The 17,552-nt window shown below is 39.2% G+C and overlaps 1 protein-coding gene across 1 annotated transcript in view; it reads right to left on the bottom strand.

The window, feature by feature from the left end:
• LOC112838109 (cytidine monophosphate-N-acetylneuraminic acid hydroxylase-like) overlaps positions 1 to 17,552 on the bottom strand; it is a 35,139-nt gene that overhangs the window by 3,547 nt on the left and 14,040 nt on the right. The window contains exon 2 of the mRNA XM_025890843.2: positions 771 to 886. Coding sequence (XP_025746628.1) covers positions 771 to 886 — 116 coding nt within the window. The remainder of the gene's footprint in view (positions 1 to 770; positions 887 to 17,552) is intronic.

Here is a 17,552-nt window from a genome sequence, read left to right on the forward strand (position 1 = left end):
AAAGAAAGAAAGAAAGAAAGAAAGAAAGAAAGAAAGAAAGAAAGAAAAGAAAGAAAGGAAGAAAGAAAGAAAAGAAAGGAAATTTTAAGACATGCCTGTGTTTGCAAGCCAAGGCAGAGCCAGATGGTAGGTTCTGCTTATTTACAATTAAATTCCTGCATTTTTCAGAGGGTCAGTAGTAAAGATAAGAAATGATTCTCCCTCCTGGTGATTCTTTTGCAAATATAAAAATGGCAAATTGGCCTTTCTGACATTTCAGCTCAAATGTTCCAGATATAATCTTAAAGATGTACACAGTTTTGTAAGGAGACACTTACATGGTTTTGAATTGGAGGCAGGAAGAAACTCAGTGGGTCATTCCCCTTAACCAACCAGTCCACTAAATTCACAAGGGGCTGGGCACAGGCTAAAATGTGACATAGGAAAGCACTGTCTTCAATGACCATGTCCTTGTCACATAAACACCACCCCTCATTCTCATCTTGCCAAATACACACCTTCCCTCTAATAATGTCCCTTCATCTCCTATACCAAAAACTACTTGCAGAAGGGACTGAAACACATTTGTATGAATGTATAAATGATGACTCTTTAAAATATTACTTTCCTAAGATTTGCTTTTCACAGGTTAACAAAGGAATGAAGCTCTAATGGTGGAATCTCACATATCCATCAGAATTTGGGGGCATAGTCAGGCCCTGACTCTGCTTATAAATGCCCATGACCTCCTCTGCAGTGGCCTCGCATGTAGCAGGCATTTTCAGACTTACAGATGATGGTCTATGTCAGGATCCTGCTGCAGCCAGGTTTGGAATCCTATATACAAGTCATCCCAGCGAAGACCATTCTTCACCATGTGTCTGATGACGTCAACCCGGCTCCAGATCTGAAACAGATACGGGACAGCTAGCAGGGGTGACCCAGCCAGCACAGAGTATCGACCCCTCATGTCCCTGGGAGAAGCAGCTGCCTGTGATGGCAGGGGCTTGGACAGTCCTGGAGAAAAGTCAAATGGAGTAGATATCACAGGCTCAGGGAGGGAAGGGACCATGAGGGCTTCAGAAACCCAGGGAAGGAGAACAGGAACGGGCTCAGGAGCAGGGGAGCAGGCATAGCGACTGAGAGCACAGAGTGCCATCGCTGGGTTCAAATCCAGCCTCTGGCTGGGGGAAATTGGCAACCATTCTGCACCCTGGTTTTCTTACCTATAACATGAAGATAATGGAAACTTCCTCAGAGGTTGTCATGTGGATTAACAGTCAAGACTTACAAGGAGGCCTGGCACACAGTAAGCTCTCTGTGAATATGTGCACTGCAGGGTTACTCTGTAGGCGAAGCGTTTATTCTCCTTCCAGAACATTCAGTGGCAAAGCAAAGACTGCAAGTTTACAGCGATCTGTGTGTTTCAGGCCTGCCACGGAGCAGGGGTCCCTTAATTAGGTGGCCAAGCCCTTACCTTTCAAGAATCCCCACTCCTGACACGGAAGCTTTTGAACGGTCAAAGGAGCACAGGATTAGAAGACGAGTGGAGTTGGTTTCGAGTGTTAGCCTTGCGCTTACCAATCAGGCGACCTTCACCTTGCTAAGCCTCTCTTACTGGGCTGTTGTGATATAAAAATCGTTTTATATCGTTTATAAAAAGGAGCTTGGGGCAGCATGCAGGGGCAGGACGCTAAGATCAGACGTGACTTTGACATTTCATTAGTACCTGTGTTCAAGTTTCCCAGGAGCTTTTCCAGGGTCGGGCATCAGCTTTCTTCCCCCCAAAAATAGCACACGAGTGCCAGCCGAGGCCAACTGTCATAAATGGCAGGCTCTTCAGTGACACAGAAGGATTCGAAGATGTGCACCTTGGATTTACTTCTCTGCCTGCACCGTCCCTGTAACACTATATGCATTGTGCTCTGAAACACAGCTCAGAGACCCTGTTCTTTTACCAGCAGATTTAGAAACTTGACGGCACAGTTTGGTCAGGAGGCGGCTGCCTCTCATAAGATGTGGGATCCAGGTCTAGTTCCTCACAGTGGAGGGGAGATGGCCTTTCTGACCTTCCGTTCCGGAGGATGGGAGTCTCCCCCAACAGGAGACTGGGGGACAGGACCGAGAAATATTTAGGGTAGAAAATGGGAAGGTCTAGATAACTGATTAGCTCTGGGGGTGAGGGGACGGGAAGGCTGGAGGGTTACTCCCCTGTGTCTAGTATGGCTCCTGGTCAGGGGACAACATTGCCAAGAATCCAGAAAAGGAGAAAGAGCAGTTCTAGAGAAGGAAAAAGATATGTTGAATTTCAAACAGGTTGAAAAGGAGGTACCAAGGACTTGGGAATCTGGGTGATGATATATCTAGCGGGCCATGGACGGTAAAGAATCGCAAGCATGACCATGTTGTCGGGCGGGACGTGCGGGTTTTGGAGTCATTAGCAGATTAGTGGCTCCAGCAGACAAGGTCACCCAGGAAGAGACTCGAGAGGAAGAGTGAGTTGAACAGAGAGCCCTAGAGGGACACAAGCTTTTAGTGATGCCTGGAGAAAGAGAGACCCCAAAATAATGCAGAAGGATAGTCAGGAAGTGAAAAAAACAAGGGGCAGTGTCATAGCAATGGAGAAAGGACTCCAGGTCGAAAGAACGGACGGGGGGCTCAGTCGGTTAGGCATCCAGCTCTGGATCTCGGCTCAGGTCAGGATCTCAGGATTGTGGGATCGAGCCCTGTGTCGGGCCCTGTGCTCAGCACAGAGCCTGCTTGAGAACTCTCTCTCCCTCTCCCCTTGTCCATCTCCCCACCCCGCACCACATTCTTTCTCTCTCTCTCCCAAATAAATAAGTAAATCTTAAAAAAAAAAAAAAAAAGATGGACAGATCACATGCATAAACGTGTCTTCTGCATACTTCCAGGCCCAACCAAAATGTTCACAGGTATAAGCTGCCAGAGACCAGGAAGCAAAGCGAGTCATTGACAAGCAGGAGATTTCAGCTAACTTGAATCTGGAAAGCAGGCTGAGGAGTGGCAACCAAAGACAGAGTCACAGGATCCCGGAGCGTGAGAGGAGGGGTGTCCGGATGTGCAGGGAGTAGAGGTGGGTTCCCAAGGATGACTGTGAGGACACACAGCACAACGTACATCAAACAGCTGACCCCTTCCTATGCCTGTGCTCTGCTCTCACCAGGGACCTTCAGGTAGTTCTCTGAGCAAATGGAATCGATTTCGGGGGGAGAACGAGGGCAAGTAGGATCTGTGTGGTGTCTCGAAGCAAGGAGAGCCGTACCTCGGTACCTGGGAGACCCCCAGCCTCACAGCCAGCTCCTCACTTCCATACCTCAAACTGGTGACCTCCTGACCAAAGACAGCCGAACCTTGTTTCACAGTCCCTTTTTAAAAACTGAATTAGCTTTCTGCTAAGTTGTCAAGCTGCGTATTTCATGTAAAGATCCAGATTTCCAAGTTCTCTGGAAAATTCAGACCAGCTGGAGCTCCTCAGGGGCGGCCCCCTGCCAACCCAGTACGTCCTTTCCACATCCACACCCAGGTCTCCTGAGTATAGGACCTGCCTTGGGTCAGCTGTGAGCGCTGAAGCAGGTAGTCCCTGCCTCTAAGGAGAGCCTGCTGGGTGACAAGTGCAGTACATATACTGAGAGCCCTAAGTCAAGGACCTAGACTCAGTCCTAAGCTTGAAAAGTTTTTTTATTGGTAAATAGAGATGAATCCCTTACTTCTTGAAAGTCGCTTACAAATGAAGAAAGATCAGCCTGCGGTAAGCAACATTGCATATGAGAAGCCAAAGGAGCAATGCCTTCGGGTGTCCAGGGGGAATGACTTGCCCGCCAGCATCCTGTGCTCAGCTAACCTGTCCTGCAGCGGGAGGCAGAAAAGTATTTAAAGCTTAGCTCCCATGCACCCTTTCTTTGGCAGTTACAAGCAGAGAGTCCAAAGCCAAGGCGGCTTAGACCTGGCTGGGGTCTGGAAGCAGATACGGGTGGTGCAGGGTGACAGATCTGCAGCAGACCTCAAGGAGCCCATCCAGACTGGAGCAGAAGGAGGAGGTCGACTACCGGAGCCATGCATCTAGGAGAGAGGGAGAGTTGGTGAAACGGAAAATATACTTACGAGTTTGAAAAACTCATGGTTAAGAAAAGGTAACATGAGAGGGCTCTGGGTTGCAAGCAGAGGAGCTCTTCCAAGGACAGGCATAAGCAAACTTCAGCACAAGAAATCTCACTAAAATCCTGACATATAGGGGTGCCCTGGTGGCTCAGTCGGTTAAGTGTCTGCCTTCAGCTCAGGTCATGATCCCAGGGTCCTGGGATCGAACCCCACATCGGGCTCCCTGCTCAGCAGGGAGTCTGCTTGTCCCTCTCCTGTTCCCCCTGCTTGTGCTCTTGTGCACGCTCTCACTTTCTCTCAAATAAATAAAATCGTAAAAATAAAAAATCCTGACAGATAAAAGCACCAAAAGCCACATTACACGGGGCCAAGTATGGAGCAGGCGTGATGATTCAGCCCACAGTACATTTAAGTCTGCAACAGAGCTGCTGTTTGCATCACCCAACAGATGCATTGTGAAAAGCTGTGAAAAGGTGACTTTCAGTTAAATATTTTACATGAACCTGTGAATCAAAAATGTCCAAAGATGAATCTCCTTTAAGGCTAGAAGATACCCTAATGTATAGACTTGGTGAATTCAGATTTGAGAAGCAACACAGTGGCTAATACGTAGACTCTGGAGCTAGACCCCTGAGGTCAGTCCTCCGCACCATCGCTTTTGAGCTGGACAGCCTCGGGCAAGCTCCTGGACATCATGGCGATGTCCTCATCCACAGGTGGGTACTATAGTGATATCTCGTCCATAAGGTTGTTGTCGAATAAATGACTTATAATTTTATAAAGTGCTTCGAGCTATGTAAGCGTTTGTTAAATAAAGCAATATATTTAATAGATCCATCTTGCTTAAAATGGGTACTTTGCATAGGGTTTTCCTATATGTGAAAACCCAGTTTTTTAAAACCCAGAAAGCAGGCAGTAGGTTATTGGTTTTCTGAAGTTTTGGCCTAGGATTCTCTTCAATGGCAAGTACTTTGCTAAATACCAAAATACAAGTCAAATGATTAAAATGTAGCTTAAGAACATATCTGATCTAGGGGCGCCTGAGTGGCTCAGTTGTTAAGCATCTGCCTTCGGCTCAGGTCATGATCCCGGGGTCCTGGGATCAAGCCCTGCATTGGGCTTCCTGCTCAGCAGGAAACCTGCTTTTCCTTCTCCCACTCCCCCTGCTTGTCGTTCTTGCTCTCGCTATCTTTCTCTCTATCAAAGAAATAAAATCTTAAAAAAAAAAAAGAAATGAAGAATGCCTTTGATGAGCTCATTAGTAGCCTGGACATGGCTAAGGAAAGAATTTCTGAGCTTGACGCTATGACAAAAAAAACTTCTAAAACTGAAAAGCAAAGAAAAAAGACTGGAAAAGAAATGGAATGGAATGTCCAAGACCTGTGGGAGAACTACAAAAGGTATAAATAACATACATATAATCAGAATACTAGGAAGAGAATAAAGAGAGAAAGGAACGGAAAAAAAATATTTGAAATAAAAATGACTGCGAATTTCTCCCAAATTAATGTCAGACATCAAACCATAGGTCCAGGAAGTTCACAGAACACCAAACAGGATAAATGCAAAATAAAATAAAATAAAATACATAAATAAATTCACACCTAGGCATATCATATTCAAACTGCAGAATATCAACAATAAAGAAAAAATCTTGAAAGAAGGAGGAAAAAAATCTTACCTATAGAGGAGCTAAGATAAAAATTACACACTAATTCTTGGAAACTGTGCTAACAAGAAAAGAGTGGAGTGAAACGTTTAAAGTGTTGAAAGAAAAAGGCCCACCAATCTAATATTCTGTATCCTGCAAAATTATCCTTCAAAAGTAAAGGAGAAATAAAGACTTTCTTAGACAAACAAAAACTGGAGGAATGTGTCACCAGTAGACCCACCCTACAAGAAAAGTAAAAAGAAGTTCTTCGCAGAAAAGGAAATGGTATAGGTTAGAAACTTAGATCTATATAAAGAAAGAAGGAGCATTAAAGAAGGAATAAGTCAAAGTCAAATTTTTTTTCTTAGTTGATATAACAGATAACAGTTGGTTTAAAATAATAATAGCAAAAATGTATCCAACTATTTTAGCTTATATGTAATTGAAATTAATGACAATTATACAAGGGAAGGGAGGAAATTATTATAAGGTATCTGCACTACTTGTGAAGTGTTATCATGTTATTTGAAAGTGGACTTGGACTAGCTATAAACCTATACTGCATACTGTAGGGAAACCATTAAGAAAGTTTTTAAAAATACTATTATTGACATGCTAAGAAAGGAGAGAAAATGGAATCATATAGAATGCTCAATTAAAAACACAAAGGCAAAAAAAAGAAGAGTGGAAGAAAAAAATAGAAACAAATAACAAGAGCAATGAATAGAAAAGAGGAACAAATATGGTAGTTATAAATCCAACTATATCAAGAAATACTTTAAGCATCAAAGGTCTAAATATACCAATTAAAAGACAGACTGTCAGACTAGATCAAAAAGCAAGATCTAGCTATAGGCTGTCTGTAAGAAACCAGCTTTTTTTAAATTTGAGTATAGTTGACACACAATGTTACATTAGTTTCAAGTTTTCTCTTCAAGTTTTTATGGAACATTCACTAATACAGACCACATTTGGGGCCATAAAACAGACCTTAATAAATTTAAAGGAATAGAAATCATACAATTTATTCTCTAAGAGCACAAAAGAATTAAACCAGAAGTCAATAACAAAAAAATTGCTGGAAAATCCCCAAATGCTTAATGGTTAAACAACACAACTCAAAATAAAACATGTGTCAAAGAAGAAATCTCAAAAAAATTTTCTCATATTTTAAACTAAATGAAAATTTGAGTTATCAAAATTTGTGAAATGCAGTGAAAGCAGTGTTTATGGAGAAATTTATGGTGTTGAATGCATATATTAGAAAAGAAATATCTAAAATTAATAATATCAGCTTCTACCTCAGGAAACTAGAAAAAGCAGAGCAAATTAAATCCAAAGTAAGCAAAAAGAAATAATAAAAATTAGAGCAGAAATCAATGAAATTGAAAAAAGAGAATCGTTAAAGAAAATGAACAAAACCAAAAGCTGGTTCTTTGAATGGATCAATTAAATTGTTAAGTTTCTAGACAGGTCAACTAAGAAAAGAGAGAAAACACAAATTACTTATATCAGAAATGGCAAAGGGGACAACACTACAGATCCCATGAATATTAAAAGAAGAAGAAAGGAATACTATGAATAATTCTATGCTCACAAATTTGATAAGCTAGATGAAACAGACCAATTCCTTGAAAAAAACCTGCCAAAACACACACAAGAAGAAACAGACAATCTGAATAGGTCGATGTCTACTAAATAGATTGAATCAGTAACAAATAACATTCCAAAACAAAAAAACATCAGGCTCAGATGAGTTGACTGGTGAAATCTACCAAACATTTAAGGAAAAAATTATACCAATTCTCTACAATTTCACTCAGAATATAGAGGCAGAAGGTATACTTCCTAATTCATTCTATGAGCCCATCATTACACTAATATCAAAACCAGACAAAGATGTTCCAAGGAAACTATAGACCAATATCTCCCATGAACATAGATGCAAATATCCTTAGTAAAATAATAGCAAATCGAATTCAACATTATGTAAGAAGAATGATACACCACAAATAGGTAGGATTTATTCCAGGTAATGAAACACTGGTTCAACATTAAAAAATCAATTAATGTAATCCATCAAGTCAACCACCTAAAGAAGAAAAATCACATGATCATATAATAGATACAGAAAAAGCATTTGGGGAACGTGGGTGGCTCAGTCAGTTAAGCATCCAACTCTTGGTTTCAGCTCAGGTCATGATCTCAGTGTCATAGGATCAAGCCCCACACTGGACTCCACACTCAGTGCAGAATCTCCTGGAGATATTCTCTCTCCCTCTCCCTTGCCCACTTCCCCCCCCCAGCTTGTACTCACCCTCTCTTTCTAAATAAATAAATTCTTAAAAAAAATAAAAAAGAAAAAGCATTTGACAAAATCTAATGCCCATGCATGATAAAAACACCATAAACTAGGAATTGAGGGGGAACATCCTCAACTTGATAAACAACATCTTCAAAAAACCAAAAGCTAATATCAAACTTAATGGTGAGAAACTAGAAGCTTTCCTGCTAATATCAGGAACAAAGAAAAATGTTCCCTCTCACTACTTCTTTTCAACATTGTGCTAGGACTCAACATTGTGCTGGAAGTCCTAGCTAAGACATTAAGACAAGAAAAAGAAATAAACATATATAGATTGAGAAAGGAGAAATAAAACCATCTTTGCAGATGACATGATCGTCTATGGAAAAAACCTAAGAATCAACAACAACAAAAATCTTGGAACTAACAAGCAATTATAGCAAGGTTACAGGATCCAGGGTTAATATACAAAAGTCAATCACTTCCCTATATATCAACAATAAACAAGGAGAGTTTGAGATAAAAAACACAATACTATTTACATTAACAGCTAAAAAGATGAAATACTCAGGTGTAAATCTAACAAAATATATATCAGATCTACATAATGGTGAAAAAAAATCAAAGAACTAAATAAATGAAAGATTCCATGTTCACGGATGGGAAGACAACATTGTCAGGATGTCAATTCTTCCCAACTTGATCCATAGAATCAACACAATTTCAGTCAGAATCCTAGCATGTTATTTTGTGGATACCAACTGATATGAAGAGGCAAAAGACCCAGAATAACCAATACAATAGTGAAGAAGAACGAAGTCAGAAGATTGAAACTACCAGACTTCAGCACTTACTATAAAGCTACAAAAATCTACAAATCAAGACCGAGTTGCAAAAGAATACACAAATAGGTCAATGGAACAGAGTAGAGAGCCCCAAAATAGACCTACACAAATACAGTCCACTGATCTTTGACAAAGGAGCAAAGATAGTCTTCTCAACAAATGGTGCTGGAACAACTGGACATTCACATCCAAAAGAATAAACCTAGACCATACTCTTCTTACAAAAATCCATTCAAAATGGCTCAGATACCTAAATGCAAAATGCAAAACTATAAAACTCCTAGAAGATTACATAGAAAATCTAGATGACCTTGGGTCATGACTTTTTAGATACAGCATGTAAGACTTCATCCATGAAAGAATTATTGATAAGCTGGGTGCCATTAAAAGCAAAAACTTCTGTTCTATGAAAGACAGTGTCAAGAGAATGAGAACACAAGCCATAGATGGGGAGAAAATATTTGCAAAAAAAAAAATAAGCAAAGAACTCTTAAAACTTAACAATAAGAAAACATAGAATCCCATCAAAAAATGGGCCAAAGATCTGAAGAGACATCTCACAAAAAACATACTGGTGGCAAATAATCATATGAAAAGCCACTCAACATCAAATGTCATTAGGGAATTGCAAATTAAAATAACAACTGGATACCATTACACACCTATTAGAACAGCCCAAATCCAGAACACTGAAAGTATCAAATGCTGGTGAGGATATGGAGCAACAGGAACATCCATTTATTTCTGGTGGGAATGCAAAATGGTAGCCACTTTGGAAGATAATTTGGTGGTTTCTTATAAAACTAAACACTCAGGGTGCCTGGGTGGCTCATTTGGTTAAGTGTCATACTCTTAGTTTCAGCTCATGTCATGATCTCAGTCAGGGTTGTGAGACTGAGTCCCACATCGGGCTTCGAGCTCAGCATGGAGTCTGCTTGAGATTCTCTCTCTCCGTCTTCCTCTGCTCCCCCCCTTGCTCATTCTCACACACACTCTCTCTAAAATAAATAAATAAATAAATAAATAAATAAATAAATAAATAAATAAATAAAATTAAAAAGAAAAAAACTAAACATACTCTTACTATACAATCCAGCAATCATACTCCTTGGTATTTACCCAAATGAGTTGAAAACTATGTCCACACAAAATCCTGCACATGGATGTTTACAGAAGCTTTACTCATAACTGTCAAAATCTGGAAGCAACCAAGATGTGCTTCAGTAGGTGATTGGACAAATAAACTGTGGTCCATCCAGACAATGGAATAATACTTAGTGCTAAAAATAAATGTGCTATCAAGCCATAGAAAAACGTAGGGAAAACTTAAATGCATATTACTAAATGAAAGAAGACTAAATGAAATGCCTATATACAGTATAATTCCAACTATACGACATTCTAGAAAAAGGCAAAACCTAAAGAGACAGTGGTTCCCAGGGTTTAGGGGTGAGGGACAAATGAATAGGCAGAACACAGAAGTGAATGAAACTATTCTGTATGATATAATGGTAGACATATATCGTTATATATTTAACCAAACCTGTAGAATTTATACAAATTGACACACCACCACCAAAAACGAACACTAATGTAAACTACAGATTTGGGGTGATGATGATGTGCCAAAATAGGTTCATCAACTGTAATAAATGTACCACTCTGGTGTGGTACATTCACAATGGGGGAGGCTCTGTATATATGGGGCAACAATATATATGGAAACTGTGTACTTTCTGCACAACTTTGCCAAGAACCTAAAACTTCTCTAAAATATAAAGTCTATGTAAAAAAAAAAAAAGAAAAAAGAAATGAGCTATCAATCCATAAAAAGACATGGCTGAACCTTAAATGCATATTACTAAGTGAATAATCCAGTCTGATTAGGCTACATACTATGTGATTCTATTTACATGGCATTCTGGAAAAGGCAAAACTACAGAGACAGTAAAAAGATCAATGATTACCAGGGGCTCAGGGAGTGGGGTGGGGGTCAAACAGATGAAGCACAGGAGAATTTTAGGGTGGGTGAAACTGTAACAGTGGGAATGACATACACATTTGTGAAAAGCCACACAACTTTATAGAACAGGGTGAGCCTCAATGTAGGCAAATTTTTAAAAAATCATTTAGAAGGTGGAGGGATCCTAAGAAAGAATGTATATACTCAGCCTGACTCAAGGAGGGGGGCACACAAATTCTTACCCCTTAAATGTGTGTGATTTTCTGTCAAAGAACACCTTTGGGAAGGAGAGAGAAAGAGAAAACAACTTTACAGTGGAGAAATGTGACAAACACTACCTCATTCAGGTGCTCAAGGTCAGTATCAACAGTGATAAATTATGTTACTATGTGACCTTGATGTGATATAATGAAATGGCACTTTACCTCTGTGATTCCTCTCCAAAACCCATAACCTTAGTCTAATCTTGAGAAAAACATCAAATTCCAATAAAGAGATGTCCTACAATATATTTGATCAGTATTCCTTGAAATTATCAAGATCATCAAAAACAAGGAAAGCCTGAGAAACTGTCCCAGCTAAGAGGTGCCCAAGAAGACATGATGATTAAATGTAATGTGGTATCTTAGATGTGATCCTGGGACAGAAAAAGGCCTTAGGTAAAACTAAGAAGATGTGAATAAACTAGTTAAGAATAATGTATCAACACTAGTTCATTAATTGTAACAAACATGTCATGCTAGTGCAAATGCTAGTAGAAGAAACTGGGTGTGGTATATGTGAAAACTATTTACTAGCCTCTCAATTTTTCTGTAAATATAAAACTTTTCCAAACAAAGAAGTTTACTTAAAAAGTAAATGCTGGGGCGCCTGGGTGGCTCAGATGGTTAAGTGTCTGCCTTCCGCTCAGGTCATGATCCCAGGGTCCTGGGATCGAGCCCCACATCGGGCTCCTGGCTCAGCAAGCAGCCTGCTTCTCCCTCTCCCTCTGCCTCTCTCCCTGCTCATGCTTTCTCTTCTCTCTCTCTGTATCTCTGTGTCTCAAATGAATAAATAAAATCCTTAAAAATTTTTTAAAAAAGTAAATGTTATCTTGCTTCAAAATTTGTAATAGTTATTTTATTTAATAAAACCAAAACCCATAAAATTTAATGTTTTAAAATATGGCCTGATAAATGAGGCAAAGAATAAAGGACATTCAAAATAAAAGAGTGACCTAGAAGAAACCATAGGCAGTAATCTCATTGATATTGGCCTTAGCAACATTTTTCTAGATATGTCTCCTCAGGCGAGAGAAACAAAAGCAAAAATAAGCATTGGGACTACACCAAAATAAGCTTTTGCACAGCAAAGGAAACTATCAACAAAATGAAAAGGCAACCTACGGAATAGGGGAAGATATTTGTAAATGATAAATCCCATAAGGGGTTAGTGTCCAAAGTATGTAAAGAACTTATACAACTCAACATCCAAAGAAACCCCAGTCTAATTTGAAAACGGGCAGAGAACCTGAATAGACATTTTTTCCAAAGAAGATGTACAGATGGCTAACAGACACATGAAAAGATACTCAACATCACACACATCATCAGGGAAATGCAAATCAAAGCCACAGTGAGCTACCCCCTTACACCTGTCAGAATGGTTAATATCAAAAAGACAAGAAATAACAGTGTTGGGGAGGATGTAGACAAAAAAGGAACCCTCGTGCACTGTTGGTGGGAATGTAAATTGGTGCAGCCCCTGTGGAAAACAGTAAATTAAAAATAGCAATACCATACAATCCAGGAATTCCACTAATGGGTATTTACCCAAAGAAATGAAAGCACTACTTTTCAAGACATAGGCACCCCTATGTTTATTGCAGCATTATTTACAATAGCCAAGATATGGAAGCAACCAAGTGTTCACTGATGGATGAATGGATAAAGAAGAGGTGGTGTGTACACACACACACATATATGACAGCGGAATATTACTTAGCCATAAAAAAGAGTACGATCTTGCCATTTGTGACAACATGGTGGACCTAGAGGGAATTATGCTAAGTAAAATAAGTCAAAGAAAGACAAATACCATATGATTTCACTTGGAATCTAAAACACGGAACAAAACAAAAGCAAAAACAGACCCATAAATACAGAGAACAAACTGATGGTTGCCAGAAGAAAGAGGCTGGGAAGGCAATGGGCGAAATGGATAAGAGGGAAGGGGGGGTACAGGTTTCCGGGTTTGGAATGAATAAGTCACAGAAATAAACGGTACAGCATCGGGAATACAGGCAATGGGGTATTGTAATAGTGCTAGATGGTGACAGCCAGGGGCTACACTCACGGTGAGCACAGCATAAAGTACAGAGATGCTGAGTCACTACGCTATATGCCTGAAAGCAATGTTAACATTGTGTGTCAACTATGCTTCAATTCAGACAATTTTTTAACGGATAATCCTCCTCCGTTGGCTTATTGGGAGGATTAAATGGAATAGCAGAAAAGCACTCAGTGCTGCATGATGCCACTTATCTGCAGCACCAAGAGCAGTCAAATTCAAAGAGACAGAAAGAGGAAATGGTGGCTGCCGGGGCTGGAGGGAGAGAGAATGGGGAGTTACTGATTAGTGGTATAGTTTCAGTTTTGCGGGATGAAGAGTTTTGGAGATGGATGGTAGTGATGGGTGCACAACTTGGGAATGTAATTAATGCCACTGAACTGAAAGCTTAAAAATAGTTCAGATGGCATATTTCATGTTATACATATTTCACCACAGGTGTTAAAAGAAGCACTTAGAGCCTTGCCAGGCAACTTTTGTTCATCTGAGAAAAAAAAAGTAGAAGAGTGAGCTACTTACAGGAATTACAGGAAAACAGAAACAAGATATACAAAGACAGTCAGGGAGTAGGGGGGAAGAAGGTGGAAACTGTGAGGGAGAATTCTGAGATGAATGTTGTGAGGAAGTAAACTGCGCTCTCTGGTCACAAGGAGCCATACTTTTCTCCCTTCCGGGTTTTAAAGCCTGATGCTTTGAGAACAGAACAAAATATTCATTTAATCAGCTAAACATATAAAATGTATTGTTATTATTATGGCAATTGTATAAGACATTTTCTGTCTTCAAAGTGTTGTGTTGAATAATAACAGATTGTCAAGAGTTGACAGTTTTTGCAAAAAATGGCAGTTTCAGTTTCAGTTTAATCTATTATACAGAGCCAGTGTTCCTATTCTTAACATTTTATAAACAAACAAAAACTGAGCTCCTTCATTTGTCTATTAGGGCACACACTACATTCACACAGAACCTTATGGTTTTCCAAGTCTTATTTAATCAGAATCTCACCAAACATCAACATAAACCCATGAGGAAACTATCTTTACAAAAATAAATGGCCTTTTTACAAGAAAGTAAAGATAAAATAATAAATGACAATAACAGACAAAACAGTAATTAACATCAAAGATTTGAACCACACAATTAACAAGCTGCACCATATATGTATAACCATATGTATAAAACCATCTGCCCAACAACCACAGAATGCACGTTCTTTTCAAGAGCACACAAAACCTTTACAAAATTTGACTATGTATACTGAGCCATAAGGTAAATCTTATCAAGTTTCAAAGTACTGAAATCATGAACATGTTATCTGACACCAATGCAATTAAGTCAGAAATAAAAAAAAATGTATACAATCTATATACTTGGGTCAAAAATAAATCATAAGGGAAACTAAGTAATAGTTCACTTTGAATATTATGAGAACTAACATATCAAAATGTGTAGTATGAAGGTAAGCAGTGCTTAGAGAGAAATATTTAGCCTTAGATATGAATATTTCAAAAAGGCTAAAAATAATAAACTTAGCATCAAACTCAAGAACACTGAAGAATAATAAAATAATTCAAAGAAAGTAGAAAGAATATAAGAACAGATATTAATAAAATAGAAACTCTACATATATTATATAGGATCAACAAACACAAAAGTATTTCTTTGATAAGACTAATAACGCTGAAAAATTTCTAATGTAATTGTTAAGTAAACTAGGAGCAAAAATACAAATGCCAAAATTAGGAATGAAAAGAAAATTACAGATTCTACAGACCATTAAAAATATAATAAGTAGACAATATTAACTATTTCAATATTTGAAAATTCAGATGAAATGGATAAATTCCTAGGAAAATATAATACACCAAATGAATTTAAGAAGAAATAGCAAACTTGAATATCCACCTCTAAAGATAATGATTGGTGGTCTAAATTTTTCCCACAAAAAAAACTCCAAGCCCAGTGGCTTCACACAAGTTCTACTAAACTCAATGTAGAAATCATTTCAAACTTAGAAAAATTTTCAGATAATTGAAGTGGCATAAACAATTCCCCCAACTCATTGTATAAGGCTCTTTTAATCTTTTTTTTAAGGTAATCTCTACACCCAACATGGGGCTCAAACAAGATCAAAAGTTGCATGTTCTTTCGACTGAGCCAACCAGGTGCCCCAAGGCTACCTTAATCTTTGGGACAGTATGAGAAAAATCATTTAGAGGCCAATTTTACTCATAAACATGGATGCAAAAATTCTAATAAAAATATTCATAAACCCAGACCAGCAATATATGAAAAAGATAAAACATCATAACCAACTAGGCTTTATTCCAGAAATTTGAGGTTAACTTAACATTAAAAAAATTAAGAGAACTCTCCACAAAAACAGATTCAATGAGGAAAATCATATAATCATCTCAATAGACACATTTAAGAAAATTACATCCATTCATGACAAAAACTCATAGCAAAATAGGAAAATTTCTTATTGAGAAAGAACATGTAAACCAAACCAACCAAACCAAACCAAGTCTTACAGCAAATATCCATAATGGTAAAACACTGAACACTTTCCTTTGATCCTGGAAATAAAATATGGATGCCTCCAATTACCACTTTTATTCAGTGTTGTACTGGAAGACCGACCCAGGACATTAAGGCAAGAAAAAGAAATTTTAAAATATAAGAGTTGTAAAAAAAGAGGCAATTTAGAGGGAGACTGAAATCTTCTTTTTAAAAGATATTTTGAGCTTCTAGAATGACTGCAGCCTGGAAATTTCAATTTGCTCAGTAACAAATTTGAGTTCTTTGAAGCCAGAAAACCTTTTCAAAAGCAATTATGAGAGCATGGTGGGTGAGACTTCCGGAAGCACAAACATGCAGACAGCTGAGGTGAATTTCAGTTGTCTTCAGATACCAGCCAACCTTTACCCACACAGCTCCACCCCTTAGAGCCCAGCGAGTGGAGGATGAGTTTAGATAAACTTCTAATTCCCTGCCAGCACCAGAGTTGTGGCTGGATGTGTGTGGGGGTGGCTGGGTGTGGGGACTGGGCGGGGGGTGTATGGGTGTGTGTGGGGTGGCTGGGTGTGGGAGTGTGTGGGGGATGTGTGTGCCCAGGCACATGAATGGGGTGAGAGAGGAGAAAGCATCAAGGAGGAATTAATAAACCCCTTAACTTTGTGTCCGCTCCTAAAAGTGAGTCAGCTTGTTACATACACAAATACACACTGGTGTTTTTTTTTTTTAATGCAATAAGAATAACTGCTTTATTAGAGAAGAAAGGGTATCTGTAGACTATTTTCCACTGGGGTGTAGAGTTTCCTTCTGGCCCCAGCTCATCCCTGATTCCTACACTCTTCTGACTGTGCTTCTGTCTTCCCAGTCCCTAGAGCCCAGAACAGTGTCAGCTCAGGCAGATCCAAACCCAGATCTCCTGGCAAGTCTGGGATCCTCTTCTTGGTTTATTTCCCCCTATTTGACAAACTCCCTGTCCCTTGGCTGGTCACTATTCCAGCTCTTGCAAGCAGCTCTTCTGTGGTTCTTTAAACAACAACCATACAAATACAATAAGCCATAAAGGACTATCAGAGAGTTGGTTGGCCCATCAGTTTTTTAAAAACTCACCTCCAGTCCTTCCTCCACTGAAATCACTCCATTTCTTTTTTTTTTTTAAGATTTTATTTATTTATTTGAGAGAGAGGGGGAGAGAGAAAGAGAGTGTGCACAATGAGGGGGGCAGAGGGAGAGGAAGAAGCAGGCTCCCCGCCGAGCAGGGAGCCTGACTTGAGGCTCGATCCCAGGACCCTGATCATGACCTGAGCTGAAGGCAGACACGTAACCGACTCTGAGCCACCCAGGCGCCCCACTCACTCCATTTATAACTGATTTTTCTTCCTCTTGAATTCCTGGAGAATTCTGCACCTCACAAATGGCACTTGAAGAAAAAGGGGTAATACTAAATTCTCTAAATATGTTGTTTATGTTCATCATGTCTCTTTGTAAGACTGTAGCTTCTGGAGCACAGAGAACGTGACTTAGGACCTGTATCAACCAGGATGTTTACAATGGCATGAAGGGAACAACTCAATAGCAAATCATCAGTCAAGGAGCAAGGTAGTTTTAACCTGTTCTAGTTGGAGAAATGTCTGTTAATAGGATAAAGGAAGAAAGGATTTCTGCATGAGGCAATTCTTCTAGGTAATACCTGCCCTGCAAGTGTTCTCCTTCTCAAATCGAGAGAGTCTCAAATTCTTCCTTCCCTAGCCCTACAACATATCATATAGTATTTTTTAAACTGAAGTACAACATACAGTAAGGTGTACACTAATCTTTCTAACTTTGTACACAGAGCTGCGCTCAGGT

Source organism: Callorhinus ursinus, unplaced genomic scaffold (genome assembly GCF_003265705.2).
Source record: "Callorhinus ursinus isolate GAN/ISIS: 27379988/994484 unplaced genomic scaffold, GSC_fseal_2.0 scaffold26, whole genome shotgun sequence".
NCBI lineage: Eukaryota > Metazoa > Chordata > Mammalia > Carnivora > Otariidae > Callorhinus > Callorhinus ursinus.